This window comes from Martes martes (assembly GCF_963455335.1).
Source record: "Martes martes genome assembly, chromosome: 2".
Classification (NCBI taxonomy): Eukaryota; Metazoa; Chordata; class Mammalia; order Carnivora; family Mustelidae; genus Martes; species Martes martes.
In genome coordinates, this window is record NC_137889.1 from 2,973,723 (window position 1) to 2,993,648 (window position 19,926).

The 19,926-nt window shown below is 43.9% G+C and overlaps 1 protein-coding gene across 1 annotated transcript in view; it reads right to left on the reverse strand.

Annotated features, from left to right (window-relative positions):
- The window catches only part of CSMD1 (CUB and Sushi multiple domains 1), a gene marked incomplete at both ends in the record, with an annotated part of 1,981,616 nt that overhangs the window by 148,501 nt on the left and 1,813,189 nt on the right, over positions 1-19,926 (reverse strand). Inside the window, 2 exons of the mRNA XM_080796866.1 lie at positions 3,857-4,045; positions 13,900-14,109. Of these exons, the coding sequence (XP_080652992.1) occupies positions 3,857-4,045; positions 13,900-14,109 (399 nt within the window). The remainder of the gene's footprint in view (positions 1-3,856; positions 4,046-13,899; positions 14,110-19,926) is intronic.

Below are 19,926 nucleotides of genomic sequence, written 5' to 3' on the forward strand. Positions count from 1 at the left end.
AATATATAACATATTATAATATATATAAATGCTATAAATATTTATAAATATAAGTAAAAAGTGTATTCTTTAGGATGTCATTTTTATTCGAAACTATTATGAAAGATTATTCATCAATCAACTTGGTAAACCTTAATTTTAAAAATTATGTATATAATAACATTCTTTGGTTGGTTGAATTTCTCATGTCAATTATTCAATCAAATAGCGTTCTGCTTACAAAATCTGTCAATCTGAAAGAAGTTGCTAACAAGCTAATTGCAACGTATTAAGTTATCCTACTAATTATCTCTGTCCACATATTTCCCACCAGTTATTACTACATTTTAAGTTGAACATTAGGGCAGTGCTTAACTTAAAAAAAAAAAAAATCTTAAATGTATAGCCACATAAATATTTCAGTGATAAAACATTAGGTCAACAAAAAAAAATCTAATTTTTTAAACTGTATTTGTAAGTAGAGATGCATCTTTAATTGTCAAATTACATTTAGTAAACTAATAAGTCTTTTTAACCATATTTTAACAATTATATCCCATCTTTTAAACTGAGACTTCTATATAATTATGCTATTGGCAAAAATAATGTTTTAATTTCTCAAGTCATTTTGAGACCTATTTTTTCTTTTTTCTTTTAATAGATAACATACTTTTAGTTCAGATAGTTTTCAGGATAAATTTAGAATACACCAATTTTACATAATAAATCCTTACACAATAAACATAGTAAAATTGTCACGTGCCTATGAATTGGTACCTATGAATATGCTTATGAAGACGGATGCCTTAAGATTCAGAATTCTTGACTCTTGATTGCCTGAATTGTTCACTTTTTACTAAAGATGCCAGAAGCTATTCAAAGTTTCTATGGTTCCCCCCCCACCCCCTGAGTATCTCTCATTTATTCTGAGATTCTTCTGAGGTTTACAGGGTTGGAACTTTGAAGATTGTTTTACAGTACATTTGTCCTATACATCAAGAATAAGTCTCAACTGGAAATCCAATGTGAATTAATAATATACACTTCAGGTGAGCATCCCCGATAATCAGCAGTTTGCCCGTGTCTTATGAGGAGCGTAACCAACGAATGGACATCTTTACAGCCCACCATTGTCAGCGACAAAGACACTGGGGAGGGTGTGCGCTATGGTGCGTGCTGTGAGTGTGTAAGCCTGACGATTCACAGACCTGTACCCCTGGGGCTAATAATGCATTATATGTTAAATATATATATATATATATATATATATGAAATAAATCAGATAAAATAACTTTTGTTATATAACAATACCCTCCGCTTATTTTTTGTGTGTGTTTTATCCAATATGGAGAGGATATTCAACACACATTGGCTGGTGCCTAGAAAATTCACTTTATGATATAATTTTATTTGAATTTTATGTTTTGTTTCATTTTTTATTTTGTCTATGACATTATAGATATGAAGAGAGATATGATGGTAAAAATACTTGGGTAGTAAAGAATTTGACCTTGTCTATAGAGAGGTCTAGGCCTCTATTCTGGGGGTTGTGGGTTGGGAGGGAGTTAAGAACACACCTGGTGGCCGTATCTTTATCTCACGTGGGCTGGCCATACCCGGTAGTTTCAGGATGGGCTGACTGCCGGAAAGACCAGTCAGTCATGGACTCTAAGGTGCTGTCTTTGAGTTACAGGATATCAGGTGGTCGGAAGCTGACATCAACCACCAGGTCATCCATCCATCAGTCATACCTGCCTCAGGGAGCCCCAGTTAAAACCCCCCAGAACTAAGACCCAGGGAGCTTCTCAGGTTGGCCATACTGGGGCACACTGTCACCCCTTGGTCCCTGAGAGTGATGCAGCCTCCCAGATTCTAACCTGGGCATCTTTCCCCAGGATTTTCACGTGTCCCTTCCTTCTTACAAACCACAAGCAGAGTCCACTAGCTTAGTGAGTTCTGTGAGCAGTCTTAGTGAGTCGCCCAACCTCAGGATGGTCTGGGGCGGCTCTCAGTCCTTCAGCTGGTGTCGGCAGGACCTCAGCTTCAGTCTAGCCAACTCTGGGTCGTGTGACACATCACGACGTCATTATACAAGGCGCACCCCCTTTGGGCTACATCACGAACAATACACTTTGTTACTTTCACGCTCACAGAATAATTCTAAGCCAGCAGCTATTTCTATATTTGAAAACAGACCTTGACAAAGTGATGAAGCCTTTTTAAATGTTTAATTCTACTTTTTAATATCAAGCCAAGCTGTCTTCCATGTGCATATAAATACAAAGAACTCAGGTGAAAATTACAAATAAGAAAAGGGTTTAATTGTGATAATTCAAAGTATTTTATAGATATGCAAATAAATGAATTTTTAAATGGAGCGTAGTAAAAAGAGGTTTTTAAGTGTTTTAATAAAAAGCAGTAGATATACTGCTGCTATATTAGTGTCATAAAGTAATTTTTTAAATGTTGTTTTATATGTTATTAAATTTGCATTAGACTGGGGCAATTTAATTTTTATTTCTTTTTTTAAGATAAGGAATTAAAATACAGCTAAAGTTCTTTTTTCATAGTTTTTTTTATAATAATATAGAATGGAAAAATACAGGTGAAAAATATTATTTAAAAAGTCCAACAGTGGTTTTGTTTTGTTTTTACTTTTTCAGAAGAAATTCAAACACAGCCAAGTTGCCTTTCCTATATTCCTGGTGGGATATGTGTTTAGCATTTCAGAGGACCACAGAGTTGATAATTTCATTATTTTTTCTTTTTGTTTTTTAAGACTTTATTTATTTATTTGATAGAGATCACAAGCAGGCAGAGAAGCAGAGAGAGAGAGAGAGAGAGAGAGAGAGAGAAGGAGAAGCAGACTCCCCGCTGAGCAGAGAGCCTGATGCGGGGCTCAATCCCAGGACCCTAGGATCATAACCTGAGCCAAAGGCAGAGGCTTACCCCACTGAGACACCCAGGTGCCCCTTCATTATTTTTTCACTCAAAGGTTTCTGTATTAAATGTTCTAATATTAGGTTTACAGGAACTTTTCTGTTTCATATGCTTGTCTCATAAATAAAGTATTTGGTCTATTAATTTCAACTTGATATTACCAAAATTTCAAAATCATCTAAAATATCAGGTAGTCACAGAGAAGCTTCAAAGAAGTGATTCTTGCTTAGACTAGGGATATTTGATGAATCCAGAGTTCCCTCCGTCACCACCTGATCCCCACGTCTCCTGAGAAACCCTGACCATCACGCACTATTGAACTGCACTATTTTTTTCCTAAGACTGTGTCTACACCCTGTCTTTGCTTCCACTATTTTTTCTACCCCGGATACTCCATCTCTGAGAAGAAAAATAGTATATATACTTCAAGGCCCACCACGAAAATATCAGTTTTCTTAAATTCAAAAGCAATATATGTTTATTATAAAAGTTTAACAATAAAAAATGGAAAAAACAATCAGGGGTAAAATTGATAAGCATCCTTTCCTCCACTAATCCCATAATTTGGTGGGATGACTGTAATTCTAAATACTACCCCATCATAAAGATGTCCCTGGTCACTTCGCAAACCAATGCCATCCTTTTCCACGCAATTCATCCAGACAGTGTCCTTGGGTCTGGTTTGTGTTATACATATTTGCATTTATTACATTGTTTTCTTTGCAATTTCCATGAGGGCAAGGCCTCTTTATGCATATTTTTAATTTACTGGCATATGATATATTCCTGCAGTAATAAGTAGAATGAGTTTAATGTAATAGATTCCTAATCAATATTTGTTGAGTAAATGAAAGGATTTTTAAATATCTCCATTTAATAATTAATGCACTACTATATACATGAGAAATTAAATTGTTGCCAAGAACGATTAGCCTACCGTCACATCTCGGAAAGGGATAATTCCAGTTTCTGTTGATCCCGTGCTGACAGGTAAGGACTGGGTGGCCGAGCAAAATGTACCCAGGGTAGCACTCGAAAGAGATGGACTGTCCCACGCTGTAGTCCGAGTTGACCATATAACCGTTCTGAAACGGAGGTGGGTCTGGGCAGTTCTGGAGCTCGTAGGCTGGAACAGACAGAATGAAGCTCACGTGTAAGACGTTAAGTTAGTCTGGGATTCAGAAGGCTGTGATCACATACGGTTTCTTAAATGGACATTTTCAGTAAGTTTTTTTTTTTTTTTTAAGATTTTATTTATTTATTTGACAGACAGAGATCACAAGTAGGCAGAGAGGCAGGCGGAGAGAGAGAGAGGAGGAAGCAGGTTCCCTGCTTGAGCAGAGAGCCCGATGCGGGGCTCGATCCCAGGACCCTGATTCATGACCTGAGCAGAAGGCAGAGGCTTTAACCCACTGAGCCATCCAGGTGCCCCTTCAGTAAGTTTTAAAACGTATCTTCTAGGGGTGCCTGGGTGGCTCAGTGGCTTAAAGCCTCTGCCTTCGGCTCAGGTCATGATCCCAGGGTCCTGGGATCGAGCCCCGCATTGGGCTCTCTGCTCAGCGTGGAGCCTGCTTCCCTCCTCTCTCTCACTGCCTGCCTCCCTGTCTACTTGTGATCTCTGTCTGTAAAATAAATAAAAATAAAATCTTTAAAAAAAAAAAATAAAACGTATCTTCTCCAAGTTGCCACTCACTATCCTAAGTAAAACAGCTAATTATTAGTAGTAACAGAATTATAACAACTTCCAATTAATAAGTAGCTAACTGCGTGCTTTAGAAGCTGGAAAGCACATACCAACAATACATTTGATGGTGATTTACCTTGGAAGAAAAGTAGATGGTGTGAATTGACTTTTTTAAAACAGTAAAACAAATGATAGTAAAAATTGCCTATAAAGAATGTCAGGTGAATGTGGACCTAATTTCCTTCTAATTTAAAAGAGAATTATACTAGCACTCCAGTCTAAGTGTTGTTGACTAAGAAATAATGTGGTTCTTATGTTTTGATTTGTTAATTAATTGTTCATCACAAATAAAATTTAAAAAATCTATTCCATTTTCTAATTTTTAAAAAAAAATTTTAAAAATCTATTTTCTAATTTTTTAAAAAAGTTCCTATAGAACTTTTTAAAGTTCTGTGCTAGCAATTACTGTGCTAGCAATTACTATCAGTACAATCTTTTTCATAAAATAGTTTACGCAATAAATCATATTTACATCTTCAATATAATGAAGATCCTGTGCAGTTGACACACAGTGTCTCTGCAAATTCCAGAATCGTGAAACACATTTTAAATTGTAACAGTATAGTTAAACCCTCTCTGTAGTTCGCAGATTAAAAAAATCCTTAATTTCATTTCATTACTTATTTTGATATTTGCAATTATATGTGTCCGGACAAGAGTCAGATAAACAGCTCAGGCGTGACTACAAGCAGGAAGCAAAAATCAGGAGAGGCATCAATGCAAAGGTCTTCCAGCAGCTGGAGATAATGCCAGCACTGGCTCCCCCAGGGTGTGGAACAAGGAATAACCTGGGGGGAGACAAAGTCCCCCCAGGGGGCCATGCAGGAATCCACCTGTCCCACAGTCTGCTCAGATGTCCCCTGGACTAGCACAGGAGGAGGGAGGGCTGTCTGCTCTACAAGGTCAGAGTGGAAATCACATAGGGTGGTCCAGGCAGGGGGCTTTATAAACTGCTGTGTGCTAAAAATCTATTCCATTTTATTTGTAGCACATCTGGTTATTAATAGGGAATTACACGCACGATATAGGGATACTAAGAGGAAAGAAGTTGCTGGAGGATTCTTAACTCACCATCCTCTTTTGAATGGAGGTTTTAGAACTCAGTATGGAGATAAAACTTTCCTTTAACCAAAATCAAAAATTTGCCAATAATATAATGAGTTTTCTGGGGCTGCTTTTTGGTGAGGCTACATTATAACACAGAATTCCTAAGACCATGAGAAGGAGAAATTACCTAGTTAAGGACTTCTTCCAGCACTGTAATCACAATTATTAATGAAATTCAAAGCTCTAATAATTGTTTGCAAAAGAAAAAGGGCTTTTAGCTCACAAATTTGGGATTTGCAATCTAGCATCAAGACAATAGCTGCTCCGCCTACAAAGGTGTTATCTAATTTTATTTTTCTTCATCTTATAAACTACAATATTTGACTGTGGAAATCTCCTACAAAGTACCAGACTTCAAGAGAAAAAAATCTAGAGCTGTCCAAAAGAAAAGAGCATTCTAACCTATACAAAAAAAAATTTGCCTTGAAGAAACATACCTCACGGACTAGAGGCATGTCTGTCATTATCAATTGCTTTATAAAATCATCCCCTCCTACTTGAAAACTAGAAGCTTAGAGAACTATGCAGTGAGTATGAAGATAGGGACCGGTCGGACCGAAAACCAACCCAAATCAGCGTGTCTCCCTCTCTTTCTACGACATACGCATGAACACACAGAAGCGCACACCACACGTGCACAAGCTATACACACACACACATGCACGTGCACACGTACACACCTGCACACAAGCACCCCCCACACACGTTCACACACACACTGGCAGATCCATACGTGTTCACTCACACACGTGCACACAAACACACACTCCTTTTCCCTTCCCCTTACTGTGCCCCTTCCTCCCCGCAAAAACTTGGCCAACACCCAGCGAGGCTGCCCGCCGCTGCCGAGGGCCACCCCACACTGAAAGCCGTGCAAACACCCTTTTCCTGAAAGCCAGGGCCAGATGGCTCAGCAAATACCCGCGGTGTGTGACATGCCTGCTTGCAATCTTGTTCTTTGGGTCTACATTTACTTTGTAGACCCACGTTCACGAAAAGAACAGGATCCCATACTCTGTCTCAACGAGCAGCCGATTTCCTTTTTTATTAGAGTCTTTCAGAATGAGATCAGCAGTTTGTTCTCACTCTTGTTTTGCTTGAAATATAATAAACTCTGTTGGAGAAATGCATGTTCTGACACATGGCACAGCTGCTAATAAACCCACAGACACGCACACACGTGTTCAATGGATGGCGGGTACCGCGTGGGAAGGATCGAATAAAACTTCGTCCCGCACGGCACCTCCTCACTGGAAGTTCCTATTCACATTCGGCAGTGCCCCTGGGACACCGACACAGGCTTCAATTATCACAATATGTTACCAACAAGGAAACAGTTACTAGAGACTCCCAATGATTTGTCACGTGAAGGAGCGGGTAACCCACGTGCACGCAGACTCACACGTGTTCGCTCGCAGCCACAGCCCGCGACACGAGGGAAGGTGGCAGACGCACCCACCTCTACACGGAGCGCGACTCTGAAGCCTCCGTCAGGTGAGCGACTTCCCTCCCCGTGAAAAAGCCCAGGTTGGGGCCCAGCAGCACCTACGCCACATGGCAGCTGGTACGATTTCCCGCGGGCACCGAACATGACTCCCTGTGTCCTAGACCGGCCGTTAGGGCGGCTGGGACGGCAGAGCTCTCTCCCCCAGTAACAAGGTAACGACCCTGACTCTCACTTGGAAGTCTGATTACGCCCCCTGGGCTCCTTCCCGGTTATGTAAGCTCCGTGACCCCAGTCCCTCCCGGCGAAACCGGCCTCCACTGTCGCTAAGGTCGCAGCCGATCCCGTGCTTTTGGGGCAGCCCGAAGCCCCGGCTGGGGTGGGAAGCCAAGCTGCCTGCTCCCGACTGCGACGACTACGATCGTGTCTCGCGCTTTGAGCGACCAAGGAGGAGGGCTCACTCGACTTTTCTCGTGGAGAAATGTCTGATTTTAATCAAAAGGAACTGTTGGGAGTCCCAGAGACGACACACTGTCCTGAGAATCCACTTCCTCGACTACCTCGGAAGCTTGGGGAGGACCGACGAGGGGGCACGCAGCAAATCTCACCAGAGATGTGGGCTCCTGAAGGAGCCGTCACCCAGGAGACACAGCTGACATGCACTGTCCAGCGCGTCTGGGTGCAGACGGACGGTCTCCGAAGGGAGGAGCCGACTGAGATCCTCACCTCTCCTTTCGGCCAACCCGCAAAAGGAAAAGCAAATCGGCACCATCTGCAGGGAGAAGGCGGGTCAGCTTACAAGGCGGACCACCACTGCGGGTGGCACGTTCTGCCTCTTGAACTAGGATGCCCGAGAGGGGATGAGAATGGATGCAGCTACCTGCTGTCCACGGTTTTAAGCATTTTTTAAAATGTGAGATAATCTTCCGTATAAAGAGCTGCCTGTTGAGAGCTTGACTCGCACATGTAGGTGGGGGAGAAGGACAGAGTGGACCCCCAACCTCGCTCTTCTTGTTAACCCAGGGCGGCTCCGAATGCCACGGTGAAAGCAAGGAGAGTAACTCTTAGAAGCAGGGGAATTTCACGCAGAAACGTGCCGGGGGTCGACCAGGCAGTTAGTGCACCTGCACGGACCGCTCGGAGGGACCGTCGGCTGCTCACTGCACGCAGAGGCAGGGCAATTGCCTTTCCTCCTAAAGGGGAAAAATCCGCTTCGACAAATCAACATGTCTTTTCTCAGAGTCAATTCACTCAAATTCCACAGTTTCAGGATTCAATAAGTGAATAAATAAAAAAATAAAGGTGCTTAGTACCTAGAGCAAAAGGAACATGAAGAAGAGTAGATCTTTGAAGAAAGAAGGCATGTTTACTCCCTAGTGCTAAAGTAATTAAAATGACCTAGTTCTTTTTTGGCATGACATTATTACACGCTAATGTAAGAAAGAGACACAGAGAGAGAAGAATATTCAACTTCTCCGAATGTTGACTTACAAAAACCGAAAGCAAAGGAGAGTCACTAAAATTCTTAATGACCCCAAATTTCACAAACATTATGACAACCTCAGTACCAATAAGCCCACACCCATATTAAAAGAGGAAGAAAACACACTGGATTTTATCTTCCAGAGGGAATCCTTCGGGTCTAGGAAAATAACTATTATCTACATCTATCAATCTCCAGCAACGCGGCCTCATGTATCTAATCACAGGTGCGCAATAGGAGTGCCAGTGGAATCATGCTGTGGTCTTTCGGATGTCTGCTGTATTTTCCAAAATCGAAAGAATTGATAAATATCGTCACGCTACCCTTCTGTTTTCAGCCTTTGACTTAGAAATAGGGCACATGAACTCAATTTTATTCAACACCCCTCTTCACCTTCCATATCTCAAGTTCTGTATAAGTCATTTAACTTCTGGACAGCTACATCCAATGTGCCATTTTTGACCTTTCCACGGCCATAAATAAATGACAGGGTTTCAGAACAAGGGATATGGCAGAGACATCGTTGAGAATGACAAGTTTTATCTGCATGACTTATGTATCTTCGTATGAGTTATTAATTATAAGCTTAACTTATAAATCTCAAGTAGGACCTAGGAATTTTGATGTGACATACAAGTCAGAACTGTGTCATTTTGCCATTTATAAATTTTATAAAATGAGAAACACTGATAAACTCCCTAATTGTCATCCCTGTCAGATATGATACCCTTCAAGAATTTGGAACACCTCAAATTCATGTTCCCATTCGTTTTATTTAACTTATGTTTACGGCTCTAATTTATAGGAAATTAATTGCCTACAAGAAAAGGATATCTTGCTTAGGAATTATTTGTTTATTTATTTATTTTTTGACGTGGATACTTAGAGTCAGGCATCAAGTAAATAAAACATTGGCTCAGGCAACCAGATGTTTGGCCTAGATGAGAATTCACCAAACAAAACGTTTAAAGGCGACAGAGACAGCATCAGCGATAAAAGCTTGCAGGGACTAAAGGAAACTTTTGAAATCTATGCCTTTCCCCTCCGTGGTGGCCGTCACTAGGACACCTGAGGGGGCTGTTCCTCTGTGCGAACACGGACCGAAAGTTTGCATATTCTGTCACTGCAAGATACAGGAAAGTAGATCTATGGATATTTTACAAATCGTATGAAATCTGATTCTAAATATTTAAAAGTTAAATTTAAAAAATAATATTTTGGGGCGCCTGGGTGGCACAGTCTTTTAGCGTCTGCCTTCAGATCAGGTCATGGTCCTAGGGTCCTGGGATCGAGCTCTGCATTGGGCTCCCAGCTCAGCAGGAAGCCTGCTTCTCCCTCTGCTGCTCTCCCTGCTTGTGCTCTCTCTCGCTATGTCTCTCTCTGTCAAATATATAAATGAAATCCTTAGAGAAAATATATATAATGATATTGTGTTAGCCAACGGCAGCAACATATGACCTCTTGTCTAGATAATTTCTATTTAGACTCTGTGTGTGTGTATGTATGTATTTTAAACCATTCTTTTTGGATTCAAGTAATTGAAAGCTTTAGAAATGGGTAGATATGGCCTAAATCATCCTACCTGGAAAATATCAAAAGAAATAAAACAAAAAATATTTTTGAACTCTGGAGGTTAGTGTTATGTAAGATAAAATGTAGTTTCAAAACTATACTAAAGTATAGTTCCCAAACTTTCACATAAATTCATGGGAATTTGTATTTGATTTTTGGAGGCCAAAAAGGAAAGAAAAGTTAAATTTTGAATTCAGTATTTAAAATATTTAAAATGGAGAAGACTTGGGGCGCCTGGGTGGCTCAGTGGGTTAAATCCTCTGCCTTCGGCTCAGGTCATGATCCCAGGGTCCTGGGATCGAGCCCCGCATTGGACTCTCTGCTCTGTGGAGAGCCTGCTTCCTCCTCTCTCTCTGCCTGCCTCTCTGCCTACTTGTGATCTCTGTCTGTCAAATAAATAAATAGAATATTTTTTTAAAAAATAAATAAATAAATAAAATGGAGAAGACTTTTCAAAAGTTCTTGAGATCAACGGAGATAAATCACTTAATTGGAAGTTTATGGAAGAAACTGTAATTACGCACATCTTTCTTATTGACTCATACATCAAGATCTTGCCAATTGAGTAACGGATGGCACCTTTTAAGATCCAAGTTTAAAATGATGATCATGAACGCAATGTTCATACTTCAATAGAATATGCTTCAATAGAAACAGCTAAAGGGTCGAGAGACCAGATACATAAAAATAGGAAAGAGAGGCATGAATTCATCATAAATATTGTTCAAGTTTTAAGTTCAGCCACACGGACAGATGAAGGGGACACAACAAAGGGAGATGTGTCAAAGTGAAACGCACATCTCTCTCAGACACCGGCAGAAGCCTTCTCACCAGGAAAGGGGAGGGAAGCCTCCCCAAGACACACACACACACACACACACACACACACACACACACACACCCTCTCTCCGTTCTCCGTTCCCAGAAATGCCTTCATTCCGCGACCTTCCTCTACCCTACAGCTTAGGTAAGACTCAGGAGCACCTGTGTTTGCCTAGGACCTGATGAGGCATAAACCTTCCAAATTCTCGTTCTTGGTCTGGGAAATGGTTAGCTGAGCTGCTTGTTCAGCTGATGGGTCAGAACAAACGCACGCTGACTCGGCCCATGTCTCCCTCCACGGGTCCCCTCCCTTGGCACCCTCTGCCAGAGCTAGCAGCCAGTGCTCTCGAGAGCAGTCTGCCTCTGGGTAAGAATTTCTCCAGCCCACCACCCACCATGGCCTCTCCGGCTTCCCCTCCCCCAGTGCCCATAGGCTTGCCCCTCCTCTCTGTAGAGGAAGACCCCTTTTGCCTAACCCTGAAGCCCTGTGCTGGTCTGATGGCTAGAGCGTCGTTCTTTCTATTGCAATAGACCTCTTCCCCCAGGGCCATAAACAATGCCTGCCCATAACATCTCCCTACTAAGCCTCAGGTTGCTTGGCATTTAATTGTAGATACCAGGGGTGTTCATGCCTTTGCCTCTCAAGTAAGAAGAATCAATGTGTTAAAGAGTTTTAAGCGTCTGACAGTTTTCTAGGAGAAAGATGAGGCTGGTTAGGAGGAGGCGTGTCATGTAGATGGAGGGACCTGCCGGGACCCAAGAGAGAGAGCGGAGCTGGGGCAGGGATGAATGCGCAGCATCTGGGGCAGCAGAGGGGGCAAGGAGTCACGAGTAGTCCCGGGTTTACAGCCCAGACAACTGTCTAAAATGTGCCCTGTTTACTCAGAGGGCTGGGGAAGACGGGAAGATGAGCCGACCCAGGAAAGCGAAGCGTGTGCTCAGTGCTGCACACAGGGTTCCAACGCCGGCATGAAGCCCGGGGTCGGGGCAGCAGCAGACAGACAGCTGGTTCTAGGGCGCGTGGAACTTGAACGGGTGAGATTAGCAGGAGATCTACCCACTGCTCATCGAGGCCACCGCCTTTGAATCCAGCAGGGTTGAGGACACTCAGGGGAAGTGAACAATGAAAATAGGGGGCTCCGAGGGAGCCCTGCATGGAAGTTGTGAGTCCGAGAGCAAAGAAGAAGGAAGCCTGGTGGACAGGAATCACCAAAGGAGATGTGTTGTCCCGCAGAGCAGGGGAGCGGGGCACCGAGCCAGCAGGGGGGAGGCGCGCAACGCCACCGAGGAGCACAGGACAGGACGCCTGTGGGGGTGAGCACATGGGGGTGCCGTGGGGGCGCGACGGTGGGTCAAAGGCTGAATAAGCACAGGAGAGACAAGGTGGGAAGGGATGGGAACTGAGAAAGCTGCTGGACACGACGGCTCAAAACATGTCCCCGGAAAGGGGAAGCTGAAGAAACGCGAGTCAAAGATACACTAAAAATTACATGTAACTAGATGTGTGTGGACCCATCTGTGTGTGTGTGCTTCTGTATGTGTGTGCGGGTGTCTCTGTGTGCACATGTGTACGTTTGCATGCCTATGTGTGTGTGTGGCCCTGTGTGTGCATGAGTCTGTGTGTGTACATGTGTCTGTTCACACCTGTGTGTGTGCACATGCCTGTGTATGCACTCCGTGTATGTGTGTGCAGCTGTGTGTCTCTGTGTGCACTTGTGTGTGTGTCCCTTTGAATATATGCATATGTTTGTTCGCTTCTATGTGTAGGCACACACCTGTGTATGTGCACCTACGTATGTGTGTGCACCTGAGTGTGTGTGTGTGCACGTGCACCTCCCAAGCAGGAGGCGACACTTTCCTAAGGGGCGAGGGGAGGAGGTCGAGGGTCGGTCACGCCTCCTGCCCTATTCCTCACTGGCCCCGCCTTCATTCCCCTGTTTTGGCCTCCCACCTGGACTTTGTATTTTAAGAGACCCCAAGTTTAGAAATCTAAATGTATATTTCATATTTAATTAATGACTTAAGTAACAATGTTTGAAACTTCAACATAAAATGCCATCACCTTTTAGTAAGAAAATAGTAAAGCCCTTAATTTCAAAGACAGTCTACGGAATTGAAGAAAGCAAGGATTTAACCACGTTGAAAAACAAGAAAAAAAGCCCTATTGACATTCTCAGCTTCATTTGACTTAACAATATTCAAGAAAGGCCACCCAAATTATTGGGTACGAGAGGAAAATGTCGAACTTTCTCCCATGTCAGAAATGGCTCGATAATGCTGGGTTCAGACTTGTCTAAGAGTCTTATATTTAGATGGTTTGAAAAAAGATGAAGTCCAGGCACTGGACTGATTTTCTGACGTCATGTGGAACGGCTTGAATAATACCTTTAGACGCTCTTTTGAGCTGAGACAAGGTCCAAAGTATGAGGGACGCTGCCGGCCCCACTACCACTGGAAGTGGACTCTCTGCTCCTTGGTCTGGAAAGGACACGATGGACCCGTGGCTCAGAGGACAGTGACAAGTGGGAGGAGGTGTGATGCTGAGTGGGTGACTCAGGAGTGTGATGTCGGCCGTGCGGAGGCAGTGACCGCCGGCAAGGCTTGAACGTGAGGCTGGGGTGACAGCCGGGCAGGCGGGCCGTGCTCCCCGTCCGTGCCTCCGTTCGTGCGGACACGGACAGCATGGGCTCTGGGACGTGGCAGGAAGCCCCGGGCCCAGCCGCACACAGTTTTCTCCAAACAAGGAGGTCTGTATTTCAATACCGTCTCAAGGGAAGAGGTATGTCTGCACTTCCGTGGATCCCTTACCTTGGTAAGCGAGCTTAAACCCTTGCCGGTTCTGGGAGTGGTCGCTGTAGAAGTGGATGAGCGTTTCATGCGTTGTACTGAGCAGGGCAGAGGGGGGGTCCGGACCACTGAACTGCCCGATCATGGGGCTCGTGTGGTAGGGTCCATTTTGTATTTCCAGGTAGTCGTGATTAGCTTCGGTAGAAAAATTCAGAAACTGAATATGCGCACCTGGGAAAAAACACACAAAATTAATGGAAGTGACTATCAAAATGTGTAAGATCAATGCTTATCCAAAGTGATTCAAGCTCTCTTGGTCTCCCCGCACAAATTCTCGAGGAGGCAGAACAGCTCAGTCTGGGTGCCAGACAGCACACAGCTCCGGCCACAACACACCTCGGTTCCGTTTTGCCTGTGCCACGCATTGGTGCTGTGACCTTTGTCCGCGTAATTAATGTTCCTAAAGTCAGCTGCTTGGTCCAGTGTGATTACCAGGAGTACATCCCAGAGACATTCGGGTACGATACTTAGAATAATGACTGGCACTCGCATCTGGCAATGATTTTGTCCAGCTCTGTTACATTATTACAGCCGTAAACACAAGGTTGTAATTCTGTGTCTAATCATCTGTGCGCTCATTTACAACTTTATCGAGAAAGAAGCCAAAATGGGTCTAAGAAGATGCGTAAGCCTTTCCAAGTGGCCTTTAAATGGATGGTCGTTCCGCCACATGAGAGACTTGCTAGTTTGACAAGTGATCATTTCAATTGTGTCATGCACACGAAGCACATTATGGATGTTTGCAAGAAACCCGATCCAAAAAAACCCTCTGTAATTTACACACTTCAGTCAAGAGCCTGGCACGGTCACACACCGAAAGACTGTCCAAATGACCAGCGTCCCTGGTATCATATTCATCTTAGAGGATAATTTAGAAGCATTTAGAGGACATTCCTCTTGATAATTTAGAAGAATATCAGATTTAGAGGAAATCAAAATTAGAATCATTTGGTTATTTGTTACAACTTCGTGGCATTTTTTGAAAATTTATTTGACTACTGTGGCTAAAATATTTTAAGTCACTTAAATAGTTGACAGAGGGCTCGAAAGGCATTTGTTTTTACATAAATCCATGCAACTAATTTAGGTTTGTAAAGCCTAAACGGAGAATTCCAATCGCCATTACCAATTATTCTCCCAATCCATGAGAAACGCGTTACTCTGTGTTATTCTCTCCCTTGATCACTAAGAGAAGCTTTATTTTTACTTCTCATCTAATATATTTGACACATGCTTGCTAGGTCTGGAAAACCGAAGATAATGCTCACACGGGTTGCCTCACGTAAGTGTACGCGAGGAGAAAAATGAAAATAAACGTTTCTACTTAGGTACTGATGGGGAATACAGTTATCACGAGCAGCATTCAGTGCAAAAGGAGGAAGAAATGTCCAAGTAGAGTAGGAAAGAGAAACACAGGCACTCAGGACACGGATCGTGATCCCGGAAGAACGGTTCTATCGATGATGGAGAGAACTTCGTGAGGAAGCACTGAGGGATAAGCAGTGGCCCTTTGTGTCCGGGCACAACTGTGAGGCCAACCACCGAGCAAACACTTTTCTCGCAATTACCCAGCAAAGTCCTTATCAGTACCATCACAATTCGACCGGCCAGCAAGCGACGGCCCTGGGGTGCTGGGTGTTATGTCCAGGGCAGCAAAGGACACGCCGAGCTGGATTCACACCTGAGTCCGGCTGGCGAAACGCTCACGTTCCTGGTTTACAAACGGGCTATGCGAGAGCGAACAACCTCAAGACGCCGGAGATATTCCAGTTCTGAGTGGAGAAGACTGCTTGTGTTAAGTCTGTTCAACCACGACAGCGAGAGGAAGGACGGCCGGGATAGAATGGGGGAAACCTCAGGCTGGCTCAGTTGGAAAAGGACGTGACCCTTGATCTCAGAGCCGGGAGTCCAAGCCTTGCCTTGGGGGTAGAGATTACTGAAAATAAGATAAAATAAAAGAGCATGGGAAACTTAGGAAGGGACCAAGGAAGCAAGAAGCAGGAAAAAAACCTGGCGTGAGGGAAAGATCTTTAACCAGTCACCCAACACTTAGAATCATTTTAGAATGAGCAATTAAATTCCTGTGACACTAGCAACACCCGAGCCATCGGGGAGGAGGGATCCTGGTCTGCCCTGGTCTTGGCCACCCCAGTGTTACATACAATATAGGAGTAGGCAGTAACGCTACAACTTTAAAACATGTCTGCAAATATTTTAAAAATGTTAAGTAATTCACTTTGTTGAAGAACCATCAATGAAGTGTTCGTTTTTTTCCCTAAATTTCAACAAATATGTTGGTTCAAATTTGGAAGCAGAAAAAAAGGGGGGGGGATTGAGGGAGGAAGGAGAGAAGGAGGGAAGGACAGGACTGGAGGAGAGAGGAGGGGGAAGGGAAGGTGGGTGGAAGGAGGAGGGGAAGAGGGAGGAGGGAGGAGAGAACCAAGACATTTACAGAGGGAGGAGGGGACAAAAGGAGGAGGGGAGGAGGGGGAGGGAGGAGAAGGGAGGGAGGAAGGGGGGATCTCTGGGCTCCGAAGGCCCCATCCACACTCAGGCAGCTGAGCTCCTGGACCACTTAGCAACCTGCACATGCACTGGATTTATTCCCTCACCCACTGTTGAATTAGAAACAAGGTTTCCTTTTGTAGCAGGGCCCAGAGATCTGGTAAGAGAGCTTATGACTAATAACCTGTCCTTTTTTTGAGTGAGTCTGTGCCTAGGTCAGGGCTGCTGAGCCCTGTGGTCTAGAGTTTCAGGGACACCCACCACATTTGTCACCGTGAGGCATAACGCGGACACGGGAGCAACCACAAACAACCCTTGAATTACTGACATTTCTGTCCATGCCCCGAAGTGCGGCGACCATGGGGAATTAGCGCGAGACCAGACACTCACAGAACACATTCACAATTTGGGGATCAAATCAAATCAAAGAGCAGGGAAATGGCTTCAAATCGGCTCATTTCAGATATGCACACGCAGACCTCGGATGTGTTTGTCCAGAGATACATTTTGAAATTCACGGAGTGACATAGTCGGGGAAGAAACGTAAGGCAGCAAGCAGGTCAGGGGCGAGGCAGTCAAAGACGGACAAAATCTCAAAGGGACGGAAACGGTAAGAGTGGTCTTCACTGATTTGGGATTAAACTTGACGTGGAAATAGAATAATGACAATTACGATTTTAGGAGAAAAATTAGCATTTTAAGCAGGATAAAGTACCCAGCCACATTTCAAACCTCCTAATACACATCAGGAAATGAACAGAATAGGGCCCAGCATTAATCTGGTTTAAAATGGAATTATTCCGCTATCTGAATTTCAGTGACTTGTGTCGAGTTTGGCATCTTGAAGCCAGAATGAAGGGATTGACAGAAGCATTCCTTAGCTATCCTCTTATTATCTCTCCAAACGCTGTAAAAATGTGTCACTGCAACAAGAATCCGTCTGAATGTCCATTTGGCGGACCTGACATAGCGCGTTATCGCTGTGCTCGTCTGATTATCGTTCACGCTGAAAACCAAGTGTCAGTAAAAGTCACCCACACAAAGGGTTCTTTACTTTGGATTTGACAAAACTTTACACAGTAATGTGGCCGTGACTTCTGAGTTAAACCTCGTGTTTTAGTCGATAGACCTTGTGAATATGAAGTGCTCTAGTAAACACCTCCGGTGCGTCATGAACTCCCAGCAAAGCAGCTCACAGCCTCCCTGCATATGCCCGAGATGGCCGAAGACAAGGTCAGTTTGGACAGGAGGGCATGCAGAGCTGGTGGGCTGGTTTTTAAATATGAAAGGCAACGATAAAGCAAAAACAAACAAAAAACAAGGTTGCATGTCTGCTGACTGTGACTTTAAAAAAATTCGAGAAAATGGAGACAGACATTCTGTGTCGCTGAGGCTTGCCAAAGCAACACAAAACAGCAACCCAAATCTGTGGAAAGGAAAGAAAATGACGTAAAAATCATTAGAGAATCTGGTGTAGCAACAAAAAGCAGCCAACAACCCAATAGCCCCTTCCCCATATCAGGCGTTACATTGTTTCGGAAAAGCCCTGTGAGAATCATGCTTTATGATATTTACTTATTCTATTCATTTTTGATTTATTATTATTTTTAAAGATTGTATTTATTCATTAGAGAGAGAGCACACATGAGAGAGAGCAACAGAGCGAGAGGGAGGGAGACGGAGCAGGGCAGAGGGAGAGGGAGAAGCAGACTCTCCGTTGAGCAGGGAGCCAGACACGGGGCTCGATCCCAGGACCCTGAGATCGTGACCTGAGCTGAAGGCAGACGCTTCACCAAGAGAGCTACCCAGGCGCCCCAATGATATTTAATTTAAAGATAAGGAAATGAGGTTCAAAACCATTGTGGTAACTTGTGCAAATTCATAGCACAGTGACTGATAGTGCTAAGCTTTCTACTCAACTCAGAGCCCCCAGACATGAGCACTCAGGATACCTGCTGTCCACCCCTTTGGCTCGAAGTCCCCCCATCACTCGGAAAGCCGAGTTCTCTGCCTGAGACAGGATGCGGGAAATAGTTACCACTGGAACAAATAATTAGCAATGGGAGACAAAGGAGGTTTGCACATATTGCCAAAGCAACTATTCCTTTTGCCTGTTTAAACTATCAGCTAATCCGTGGGCATGGGAGAGAATGAGATAATCAAAAGATTATTTCTCTAAGCTTGTAGCGGCTTAACTAACGGACTGGAGAAGCTCTCGGGCAGTCCCACACGATGTAGTTGCACGGAAAGACTCAAATGACCCTGAGGAAAGTCCTTCATGACTGAAAAACATCAAGAAAGGCAGTGATACCATGTTCTGCATGAGTGTGTCGTTCAGGTAGCTGGGGGAGCTGAAAGCATCTGGGCTCACCAGTACAATAGTCACCAATGCGCCGAGCGACCAAAAACCACACCTGAAAATCAAGAACCCAGGAATGCACGTGCAGATACCCAGCATTTGAAGAAATGAGAAAACTAACTGCAAAAATATTGAAATGAAATTTATTTTTAAGAAAACTCTGGATCCCCTTTCCCTGTCTGGCCAGCAGTGCTGAGAGAGAGCATGGAGGGGGCAGCCACAGGAATTTCACTGTAACTACTGGACCCCTTCCTGCCAATGATCCTTGTACGCAGCCAAATCTGAGAACCACTGGGCTAAGCGATCGTTTCCTTTGGTACTTAGTGTTTCAAGTTTAAGTACCTATTCACAATAACCTGATCTTCTCTTTGTGCCTTATGTAAGCAAGTTCCCCACCGCACCCACTCCTTGATGAACTTCCCAGAGATACTACAACATACATTGTTTAAAATGGTTTCCCAAACCTCAGACAGAGAAAGGGCTGTTAGGAGATCCCTGCCCCGACAGATACACACACACACACACACACACACACACGCGCGGGTGAACTAGAACAGGGGCAGGCGGTGAGTAGCGACAGCAACGTGTCAATGCCCATGTTCACTTGGAAGAGCTGATTAGCTCTACCGCATTTTTATTGTAAAATATCCGTCACGTTATGCGTTGAAGGAGGAAATGCTTTCCAACTTGCTTACCAAAATCATCCTAACAGCAGGAATTTTCCAGGTTAAACATCTGCAGTGACTTCCCTAGAAATACATCTTCCCAATCTCCTTATCTGCCCCACCGGAAAAACAGAAGCCCCGTCCTGGGGGGTAAATACAGGAGATGTTCCAGAATCACCCTAAGGCTTGGTGCTCATAGGACACAATATGGGAGATCAGAGAGGGAAGAAATTATCATTAAGGCCCATGATGCTCATCTCTGCTATGCCGCTGTTTGTTTCTGTGATAAGAAACTTCCGGAGTGTTTAACTTAAGCTTTCAGATTCCTGGGTTCCAAAGCCAAACTTCCTTTCTCAAAACTTCCAGGGCAGGGATCTGATGTCTGCCTATGACTTGGGTGGGTATAGGGGAACCTGTGGCCAAGATAAGGTTGAGGGAAAGGGAAGCCGCGAGGAGAAC